The sequence below is a fragment of the Elephas maximus genome, chromosome 6 (genome assembly GCF_024166365.1).
Source record: "Elephas maximus indicus isolate mEleMax1 chromosome 6, mEleMax1 primary haplotype, whole genome shotgun sequence".
In the NCBI taxonomy this organism is placed as follows: Eukaryota; Metazoa; Chordata; class Mammalia; order Proboscidea; family Elephantidae; genus Elephas; species Elephas maximus.
Window position 1 is genome coordinate 89365970 of NC_064824.1, and position 11974 is coordinate 89377943.

Below are 11974 nucleotides of genomic sequence, written 5' to 3' on the forward strand. Positions count from 1 at the left end.
CTGGAAAATCGAGGTTGGCCTCGCACTTCTCCAATATCTATGGAGCAATGTCTACAAATAGTTGAGGAAAAGAAATAGTAATTCAAGATTTTTATACACAGCCATGTGTCCTTTAAGGCATCAAGTATTCTCAAGCATGAAAGTTCTCAAAGATTACAGTCCCACTGAAAACTTCTTGAAAAACTACTTGATGAAATCTAGCTGGTTAGGAATGAATCAAAAATTTAAAATCAAGAATACAGAAAAATGGTAAAAGAATTGTTGGTGAGTGATAAATCTACTTATACATAAAAGAAATGTGAGAACTGTAGTTATAGAACAGAGTAAAAATGTAACAATAACCATATAACTGAAAAAAATTGAGAGGTGGCTGGCATTAATGGCACGAATCAAAAAGAAAATAACAAATGTTGGAGAGGCCATGGGGATATCAGAACTCTTATTCACTGCTGGTAGAATGCAAAATGGTACAACCATTTGGGAAAATGACATGGTGCTTCCTTAGAAAGCTAGAAATAAAATACCATATGATTCAACAATTCTACTCCTAGGAATAGATCCTAGAGAAATAAGAGCCGTCACAGGGATAGACATATGCATACCCATGTTCATTGCATCATTGTTCACAATAGCAAAAAGATGGAAACAATCTAAGTGCCCATCAACAGATGACTGGATAAACAAACTATGGTACATACACATGATGGAGTACTATGTAATGATAAAGAATAATGATGAATCTTCAAAGCATCTCACAACATGGATGAATCTGGAGGGCATTATGCTGAGTGAAATAAGTCCATCACAAAAGACCAAATATTTTATGAGACCACTACTATAAAAACTCATGAAAAGGTTTACACAGAAAAAGAAACTATCTTTGATGGTTACGGGGTTGGGGGGGGGTTGAGATGGAAAAACACTAAAAAGACAATGGATAAGTGGTAACTGGTGAAGAGTAAGACAGTATACGTTATTGGGGAAGCCCGCACAGTTTGTCCAAGGCAAGGCCATGGAAGCTCCATAGACATATCTAAGCTCCCTGAGGAACCGAATTACTCGGCTGAGGGCTGTGGGGACCATGGTTTCCGGGAACATCTACCTCAACTGGCACAGTATAGTTTATAAAGAAAATGTTCTACATTCTACTTTGGTGAGTAGTGTCTGGGGTCTTAAAAGCTTGTGAGCAGCCATCTAAGATACTCCACTGGTCTCACCCCATCAAGAGCAAGGGAGAATGAAGAAAATTAAAGACAGAAGGGAAAGGTTAGTCCAAAGGACTAATGGACTACAACTACCATAGCCTCTACCAGACTGAGTCCAGTACAACTGGATGGTGCCCGGCTACCACTACCGACTGCTTTGACAGGGATCACAATAGAGAGTTCTGGACAAAGCTGGAGAAAAATATAGAAAATTCTACCTCACAAAAAAAGACCAGAGCTACTGGCCTAACAGAGACTGGAGAAAACCCAAGAGTTATGGCCTTTGGACATACTTTTAGCTCAGTAATGAAGTCACTCCTGAGGCTCACCCTTCAGCCAAGGATTACACAAGCCCATGAAAGAAAATGAGACTACAGGGGCACACCAGCCTATGGGCAAGGACTAGAAGTCAGGAGGGGACAGGAAAGCTGGTAATGGGGAACCCAGGGTTGAGAAGGGAGAGTATTGACATGTGGTGGGATTAGTAACCAATGTCACAAAACAATATCTGTACTAACTGTTTAATGAGAAGCTAGTTTGTTCTGTAAACCTTCATCTAAAATACAATAATTAAAAAAAAGTTGAGAGGTGGAAACAAATGTAAGAATGTTAGTTTCTTCATATTTAATAGCACTGAGTCAACAGATAACTGTCTGGAACGGAAATATATTGTTTAAAAGATTATGAAACGTATCATGTTTCTTAATGCTTTTCCAAGTGTTTCCATTAACTTGAGTGAAATTTCTTTGGTGGGAAAATATTTCTTGAGATGAGAAGACATTTTTTAGATATTCAGAATTTTAAAAAAGGGTCAAGACCAGCTGGACATCAGTTTTCACTGTCTCTCACTTTGCAGTTTGTGGTAAGCCATTCTGAATTCTTATTGGAAATCGGCGTGATATAAACAGTGAATCAAAATATTGATGCTAGAGGCCTCACCTTCTCTAGAAAGAATCGAGATAAACCTACTGTATACCTACTGTGTTCCTCACACACCATACATTTGCTCTTTTTTTTTTTTAACAGTTAAAATGGGTTGTTTTAAAAGTCTCAGGGGATGAAAATGTTCATATCAGATGAGCACAGTGTCAACAGTCTTGACAGGAGGGGTTTTTTTGTGGAGGGAGACAGTACTTCCTTTATCAAAAAGACTTGTCTTATCAAAAGTACTTGTTTAGGTACAAAACAGGAGTTGATGATCTTCTTTATTACTATTTTCTACTGAGTTTTGAATTAATATAAATACCCAATAACTATAGTGTATAAAATTAAATACAGAAAGCATAAGGAAAAAGTGCTTTTGTCAATTCAGAGTATCTTCACACAAACTGTTCTTTGAGCTCCTAGAGTGTAGTAGAGCCATTTGAGTGCTGGAGCGAAGGAGGAGGTTACAAAAGGAGGTCAGGCTTTTACCTTTGAAGGGCTTGTGACCTGGTTAGATACATCTAACACGGATGAAACGGGGACTCGGTGAAGCTGGTTATTTTACAACCAGTGTCCTGTGAAGGATGAGGGCAAAGGTTAAAGGGCATGGTGAAGGTGTCCTTACTGCAATAGAACTGGAGCAGCTTCTGTAGAACGCGGTTGGAGGGAGAGGGATGGCGGGGCATTCTTGGTCATGGGACCATTAGGGGCAAAGTCTCAGAGTCATTAATGAATGAGCTTAGCGTGCTTGGGAATAGGGAGTAGGTTTATTTTTCTGGGATAGAAATGTTGAAGAGCCCCAGAAAATTTATTGAGAAAGACACGAAGAGGCCAGATGCTGGAGGACCAACGACACAAGGATAAGAGCTTGTGTATGAGCTAGAATATAACTGGGAGTGACTGCAGATTCTTAAGCAGTGGAACAGTAAGAAGGAGATGACGTTTTACAAGATTGGTCTGATAGGGCTGGAAAGAAGAGAAGTACCCCTTGCGATCTTTTCCCCACACAGAAAAAAAAGATGGACTGTATACTTAGCCCTGATTTACGCTAAAAAGATACTATTTTCTCCATCAAGGAGCCTTGGTGGTGCAGTGGTTAAAACACTTGGCTGCTAACCAATAGATGGAGTTTGGAATCCACCAACTGCTCTATGGGAGAAAGATGCAGGGGTCTGCTTCAGTAAAGATTTACAGCTTGGGAAACCCTATGGGGAAGTTCTACTTTGTCCTATAGGGTTGCTAAGGCAGAATCGACTCAAAGCCAGTAGTTTATTTTCTCTGCCAACAAGAAACATTTATTGAAAGCCTACTGTTTGCCAGAATAAAAGCTCTAGTCTTCTTTACGTCATAAAAAAAAGAGCCCATTGCCGTCCAGTCGATCCAGACTCATAGAGACCCTATAGGATAGGGTAGAACTGCCCCATAGAGTTTCCAAGGAGCACCTGGTGGATTCGAACTGCCGACCTTCTAGTTAGCAGCCATAGCACTTAACTACGACACCAACAGGGTTTCCCACTTCCTAAAAGGTAGGTAATAATCATCCTTATTTACATTAAAAGATACAGGGACTCTGGAAAGAGTGATTTGCTCACAGCCACACTTTGAGAGCCAGAATTTGAATCCAATTTATCCATCTGTGCCCCTGTAGCAAAGTGACCTGTAGGAACTTTGCTTCTAGGCCAGGGGTCAGCAAACTTTTCTGTAAAAGGCCAGATAAATATATATAATACATACCAAAACCAACCAAACCCACTGCCATCGAGTTTATTCTGACTCATAGGGACCCTATAGAACAGAGTAGAACTGCCCAATAGAGTTTCCAACACACACAATATTTGTATTTTAGTCTTTATGGCCATATGGTCTCTGCCACAACTACTCAACTCTGCCATTGTAGCACAAAAGCAGCCATAGACAAGACATAAATGAATAAGCATGGCTGTGTTCCAATAAAATTTTGTTTATAAACATTGGAATTTCAATTTCATGTAATTTTTATGTGTCACCAAGTATTATTTTTTTCAACCATTTAAAAATGTAAAAACCATCCTTAATCCTGAATTGTACATAAACAGGTAGTGGATAGTGGGGCAGAGTTGACTTCTGAGCCATAGTTTGTCAATCCCTGTTTTAAGGTTATTGACTAAAGCACTAAGCTACTGAGGCCAGGGTTAAATGTCTTCTCCCCCAAACAAGACAGTTTTCTTAACACAGTGAAAATCCCTGTTTTTTTGGCACCAGGCTACTTTCTTACCTTTTCCACTTGTGTCTTGCAAATTTGTAGGAGATTACAAGGGCAAAGACAGCCCAGTGCAATTCATAACAACAATTGGAAAAACAAATGTATATGGCCCTCTCACAAATGTTAGAAGTTTTATTTTTAAGCACATTTCTATTATAGCCCAGGAACAATATTCTAAAAATACTTCTTATGTTGTCTAATATATTGCAGACACTGAGCAAATACTACAGCGGCTAGTGTTCAGAGTCTGTTACATAAGAACCTCTGGGTTTAGCTCAATATCAGCCCACCCTTAATTCTTTAGATCACTGCATTCAGTCATTTCATTTATTCATTCTTTAGTCAATAAATATTACATGTCTACCGTGTGTCAGGCCTTATATGGGTGCCGAAAATTCAAAGCTGAACACCAAGTCCTTGCCTCAAGAATTCCATAGTTTGGAGGAGAAGAACAAACCATAGAAATGTCAATAATGTGGAATCTAGTAAATACAGATGTGTGGGAATACAAAAAGACGTCTTTGCCTGGGTAAACCTTTGAGATAGAGGCAAGGGAGTGTCAAAAAACACTTTTAAAGAAGGTAAGATTTGAACCAAACCTGGTAGAATACATACACTCATGATGCCACCACCTATGAATGTTTTAACAATAAAAAAAAACTATAAATTATTGCATAAGAGAATGAGACAAGGAAGGGCTGGTGGGATAGTGAGGAAACTGATTACTATCTTTTTAATCCCTGATTTGATGTTGTTGAATTTGATCACAACTGGGAAACTTAAGTCGTATGCAACAGTCACACAGAACACACACACACACACACCTTCTTGCTTATAGTGTATTTTGCATTCAAAAATTTTTTCTTGAAAAACTAACGTTAGGTAATAAAATTCAGCACAACATTTAAAAATAGAGAACTCAGATTTTTCCCTTAAATCTGGCTTGAAAATAATATAAGGTTCCATACACGACTTTTTTTTTAACTGAATTTACGACTTACAAATCCAAATATTTTTTGAAAGTAAAATACATTCTCACCTGAAGGACTTTCCTAATTCTTTTTAGATTGTGTATCAAGAGCAGGTTTTTCTCTTTGGAGACGCGACCTAACTGTTCATCCAGTTGTATTAGCAAGTTTTGAAGAAGAATTGTTGCCATGGTTTCATTGTTAGAAGCTGCCTCCCTAATAAAACAAAAGTGTTATTATACAACAGGAAACAACTTGGTAAAATTTCTGTGTACCACACTAATTTTAAACTGATAAGTATATTCCATAGTGATAAGCATTAAGAGTTTTTTAAAAATTACATCATGCAAGATGAAGATAGTTATAAAGAATGTGAGTCATGGTAAGAAAAGAGTTTATTTACACCGAATCTGTGGTAGAGAATTGATATAATCAATGTTTTAAAAGCAAAAGAACAGGTCTTAGATTTCATCGATTTAAAAAAGGAAGCATCTCTTATAGCTTTTTATTATATTATCCCCAAAATGTCAAATGATTGGAACAGCTCTTTTTTCAATTCATGAGACCATTTCTTAACTATGCCTGGGAAGAAACGTAGAGAGGAAGGTGTACAACCAAACACCTCATGGGATTTGGCTCCCTGGCTTGGAGGTTTAGGGTCATGATTTCATGGGACATTGCAGTTAATTGGCCTAGTGACATGTTTAGTGCTTCTGTTCTACCTCTTAGTTCATTAAGCAGTGCCTGGGGTCTTAAAAGCTTACAAGCAGCTATCCAAGGCACAACAATTGGTCTCTATTCACCTGGAGCAACAGAGGAAGCAGGACAGTCAGGAATAGGAGGAGGATATGGAATGTGTAGCTAATTGCTTCCATGAACAACTGCCTCCTTTGCCATGAGACCAGAAGAACTGGATGGTGCCCGGCTACCATTACTGAACATTTTGATCAAAGATTCTGTGGAAGAATCCTGATCAAACATGGAAAATGCAGAACGGAATTTCAAACTCTCATGGACTCTATACTTCCTAGAGCCATGGAGAGTGAATGAACCTCTGAAACTATTACCCTAAGATAATCTTTAAACTCTGAACCAAAAATATTCCCTGAAGTCATCTGAAAAGTGGCTAAGAGCTCAGCTACTAACCTAAAAGATCAGCAGTTCAAATTTATCAGCCACTTCTTAGAAAGCCTAAGGCCGTTCTACTCTGTCCTGTAGAGTCACTGTGAGTCAGAATCGAGGTGACATCAACAGGTTTTAATTTGGTTTTGAGCATTATGCTCTTTGTGGGATCAAACTGACAACAGCAACTCGAAAGATTAAGATAGGAATCTTATGGGGCAGTGAGTTTATGTTAAGGACGGAGAAACAACTCAGAAAAGGAGGGTGAGAATGGTTGCACAACTCAAAGAATATAATCCATGTCACTAAATTGTACATGTAGAAACTGTTAAGTTGGTGTATGTTTTGCTGTGCATATTCCCAACAACAACAAAACAAATACAATTTAGAAAGAAAAAAAAAGGAAGAGAGGGAGGGAGGGAAGGGAAAGGAAGAGATAAGAGGTAGGGAAGGAGATAAGAAGGAAGGGGGAGTGAGGCAGAGAGGAAAGGCGGAAGATTTGTTTTAGTAAATAATAACATATTCTATGTATTTTAGGAATTTTCTTCCTATTATCTAAGCACTCTCATAAAATTTCCTTTGAAAAATATAAGGGAGAGTCAGATTGTGACATTGCAACACTAACTTGTCAGATACTTTAAAATGTCTAGTCCATTGACTACTTTTAATATTTTCATCCCAATAGTTTATACTTCATAGTCAAATTCTTAGATTCTTCTCATGTGGACCATACTCATATTAGATATTAAAAGAAAAAATAACTGATTATAGCTGCATTAGAGAAGAATACATAAAAATATAAATAACGGGGCAAGCATATATTGATTTTCAGAAAATATTTAAAAATATTTATTAACCATTTAAAAACTGTTTCCCATAATTTATCTTTCTTTTTAATAGAAGAATAATTGCAACAAGAAAAAAGAATACATTATCAAAACACATTGTCCCTAAAATAGGGCTATGTTTTCCAAATACAGGATAGTTTAGTAATGATGTTTTTTTTGGAATACCACTATTTAGCCTTGAGATTAGGACCACCAAGATGCTTCAATTTGGATGGTATATGGAGTGAAGAATGTACAATTTAGTTTATTATATGATTGATGACACAAGATTGATCTCTCATCTTCTGTCTTCCCTTCATGCCTTTTTTCTTTCTTTCTGTCTGTCCTTCTACCTACCTATCTATCTACTCTAGTATATATACATATCAACAGATTTACTTCTTGGCTTATTAATACATAGAAAATTGCTGGAGTTTGGCCTACAGAAAAATAAAGCACTAAAACTATTCAGTTTTCATCTACAATGGGTAAAACCAGAAAGGGCAATGCTTCTCTTCCTTTGAGAAGGCTTTCCATATCCTTAAAGAAGTTGTTTACTTGAAAAGAATGCACCTCCTGAGTCACAAGTGGACCACAGAGGAAACCTACATGAATAGAGCATAACGCATTTGTGCATCCACCTCTAGGGAAAAATAAAATAATATTTGATCCTACCAGTCTTGATTTTCAATCCACTGGGCCAGCAGATGTCGAATTTCCATGGGAAAGTTGTCATCATAGAATTGATCTACTTGCTCCAAAAACTTGATTTCTAACTGTTGAACTTGATTCCATTGAGACATGCTATAAAAGAAAGGGTAAAATTAGAGTTTTAAAATAATGTTAATTAATAGCTGTGGTACATGCTTTCTTCTTTCCTTAAATTTCAAACAAAGAAAGTGTTGCCCACTAGTTCAGTAACTGTAGAAAAATTTCTTTTATAGTCACTCAATTAAAGCAGACAGAAAAGGAAAAAAAAAATGCTTTCAATGCACAGATACAGCAATTCCTCTAAGCTTCTTTCTTAGTCATACCTGATGCAAAGAGACAGCCTTCTTCCTCTGTCGCCAAAACATGTCCTTCCTTGCTCTAACAAGAACTCCTGTTCCACCTTCCCCAGGAATCTTTCAATCCCCAATATCACTCCCCACCCTCACCCGTTTACACAGATATGTATTCTCAACAAGCCTTCTCTATCCTTGTTCTCGCCATACTATTAGACTTGAGCAACTTAAAGGCAAATAATATACTCAACATTTATTATACTTCTTAAGACCCTCTTATGGAGCCCTGGTGGTGCTGTTTGAATCTACCAGCCATCCCTTGGAAACCCTATAGAACAGTTCTACTCTGCCATATACAGTCGCTGTGAGTCGGAATCAACCCTATGACAAAGGGTTTGGTTTTTTGGAAGACCCTCTTAAGGCTTTACCTGTGCAGGACACCCAATAAAAGCTTCTTTTGTATGAAACTGCCCTATCCTTTTTTTCTCTATTTCAGTTTGTCTCGCTTCTAGAGTCAGCTTTATGTTCTAGACTGCTGGTCTAATCCTGGCTTAGATCCTTGAAGAATTTCATGTATGCATTTTCATGGGCTCTAGTTCTTTCAGTTCAATATATCTCAGAACCAATAAATATTTTTCATTTCTCTCTGTGAAGATCCGCTGTGGTTGGGCAAATCTTTTAAAGTCAACTTTTGTCTCCAGTGCGAATGTGACAGTGGTTAAACGCTCAAGTTACCTTAAGGAGGAAGAAACTCCACTTGCTACACTTTCTGCAGCCTGGCGTAAAACAAAGCTATGTGTTTCCCCCACATAACCCCGATCTGACCCATTTAGAAACTTTAGACGTATTTCCTAACTCAGGGAGATTAATACGACTTTGTCTCGTTTAAATTGCAGTATTTCACGTTTCCCAAAGTCAAATTTTTGATTGTTTTGTCGGCAATTCTAGGCCAAAGAAAAAAAAACTCTCTTACTAATTAATCACCATAGTATTTCAAAACACCTTGTAGTAACTTAATATTTCCTTTTGCCTATAGAATATCGTGATAATAAATTTAATATATTTCATATACATATTCTTCAGATTTCAAGCAGAGCCATTTTTAGCACCTTTTTTCTTGAGCTCCCTAAGAATGATCTAAAATGTATAGAAGAGAATTTTTGCCAACATTTTTCTAAAGAGAAAAAATGAGAAAAGAAATGTTTCTGTTTGCACATCACTTTCTATTTTATGAAGACCTTTACACGTTACAATTATAGGTACGTTGTAAGCACTCAATAACTGCCTGTTCAATAAAGAAGCAGCAGCACTCCTAACATTGCTATGAATAAGGTAAATTGATAGTAACACTCCAGCTTTAAAAATGAAAAAAACCAAAAAACTCCTGAGGATCAAATAGGTGAAAATGACTCCTGCCCAAGATATACAGCTCCTGAGAATCCACCAGAGGTCCCCGAAGACCAGGCCCAGTTGTCTTTCCAAATGCTCGGTGTATATATAAACCTGTTGGAGTTGAGTCAATTCCAACTCATAGTGACCCTGTAGGACAGAGTAGAATTGCCTGATAGAGTTTCCAAGGAGCAGCTGGTGGATTCGAACTGCTGACCTTTTGATTAGCAATGGAGTTCTTAATCACTGGTCTACGAGAGCTCCGGGTGTATATATACATGCATATATATATATATATATATATATATATATATATACATACCACGAAAAATTTGGAACGTTTGTTCTTGTGCTACTATCAACATCGTCCTGCTTTATCAATTTATTCTAGTTAATGAAAACAGAGAACACAGCTGAAAATAGTATGATTTTACTTGAAACTCTTGTTAAATCCTGGCCATGATTTCTACGAAAATTTCATTTCTAATTAAGAATTAACTGGACTGAGCCTGTCCTAAACTTAGATCACTCATAAGACTAAGTCAACCCTCCAGAGAGATGAACTCAAGGCCAAAAAAGGGACAGATAAGGTAAATAGTCCTAAGACATTCTTCTCTATTGCAGCCTCTAGAATTGCCTTTGGATATTGTTCAGTATTTTTTTTTTTTTTTTTTGCTTTCACTCTCTAAGTGCTAATTCTCTTATCACTTGTAAATTATGGAACATTCCTTCCGAAAACTGAGAGCCTGTCTGCTCCCTTTGAGTGCCTGGCCCTAGAAGATCCCCCCCAAAAGGGCATTTGTCCCACTCTCTGGGAGCCAACGGTGCCATACTGGCTCTATGACTTATAACCTGCAGAGGAGAGGACCTGCCCTAAGTAACACTTGCTCTCCTCAAAGCCACTATCACTGGCTACCCTAGCTGTGGGCTTTTTTCTGAAGCCCAGGCATGCAATCGAATGTCAGACATCACAGATCTAGAGAAGCTGGCTAAAAGGGCGAAGAGGGGCTTACTTTCAGCCCTGTGTGGGGACACACCTCCACATCAGCCACAACTCTCCCACCCACCCTGCTCTTCAGAGATTCACAGAGGCGCCTAGGGTTCCAGGACCTCCAAAGGGCAGCGTGCCAGGGAACTGCTGCTGGGAGACCTCTCTGAGGGCTTTGTGGCACTCTCTTAAAAAAGATCAGAGTGAGCGCATATTCACATCTCGGAGCTGGGCACGATAATTCTCTTTAGAATGATCCCTTCTCAGAGAGGTTAAAATGGAGCAACTACAAAAACATCAAATGAAAACTGAAGCCTCAGAGCATCCCACATAAGCATTTGCTGGCCTGTTCTCCTCCAGAGAGGCAAAGCAAAGGTGTGGTCTGCCCGTCTTACCTGGCCCTCTCTCAGCCCAGGTTCCAGGCAGTGCTCAAGTCCAAAGTCAGAATTGCCCTTCTAGTCCCCAGTACAAAGCCGCTGACATCATCATCAGTAGGAGATTTGCATTTCTCCTCCCACTTGAGGCTTTCCTGTGCGTCAGTATTTGAGTCTCTGGGACTTTACTTGGGTCGGTTCCCACCCACTCTCTCATCTAAAAATACTGAAGAGCAGAAACAGTTGGTACCCTCTCCCTGGGAGCCCCCACCAGCCACTCTTGCAACTGCAGGTGGCCCAGGATACCAGGAGGGAGGGTGTGGGGGGGGATACACAGTCATTTTCTTCCCTCCTTCCCCTAGACAGAAAGCGCCTGTAAAAAGCCCGGCCTGGAGCCAAATTTCTTGGCTTTCTATCTTACCATCAGACTCTACTCACCCTGGGATGGAAGGGTGAGTAAAAAAAGTAGCCAGGATCAAAACACCAAACTCATAGGCCTCACTGTGCTCCAATTGCAGTAGGGCCTTCTTACTCAGCAGAGGATAACCTCATCCAAGGGGTTGACCCAACTCCTGCACAGGCCACCAATGTCTGCCTAACTGGCCCAGCATTCTCCTACTGTTCCTAGGTAGCCTTGTACCTGGTTGCTATAGTGCCCCTGTGACTCGGACCTGTTCTAGAATCATAGAACTGGAGGGTGCCTTGGTCTCATCTGGTTCTAACTCTGCCTTCACATCTACTGAGACAGAGTCCTAGAGATGTGACCAAAGTGACTCAAGGAGTTAGTCTCTGAGTCTGGATACAAACCCAGGTGTTTTAACTTCCACCTCATGGTCTTTTCATCTCATTTCCTCAGAACTAGATGATAAACCCCTGACATATAGGAAGAGTTCTATAAACGTCCAGAAAAATAAAGACAAAAATAAAGGAA

The 11974-nt window shown here is 39.0% G+C and overlaps 1 protein-coding gene across 3 annotated transcripts in view; it reads right to left on the reverse strand.

Annotated features, from left to right (window-relative positions):
• STAT4 (signal transducer and activator of transcription 4) overlaps positions 1-11151 on the reverse strand; it is a 94036-nt gene extending 82885 nt beyond the window's left edge. For all 3 annotated transcript variants that reach the window (XM_049887716.1, XM_049887715.1, XM_049887714.1), the window contains exons 1-3: positions 11065-11151; positions 7964-8092; positions 5411-5555 (exon numbers count right to left, since the gene is read on the reverse strand). In XM_049887716.1, the coding sequence (XP_049743673.1) occupies positions 5411-5555; positions 7964-8091 (273 nt within the window). In that variant the 5' untranslated portion in view covers position 8092; positions 11065-11151. The remainder of the gene's footprint in view (positions 1-5410; positions 5556-7963; positions 8093-11064) is intronic.
• Between the last annotated feature and the right edge of the window lie 823 nt (positions 11152-11974).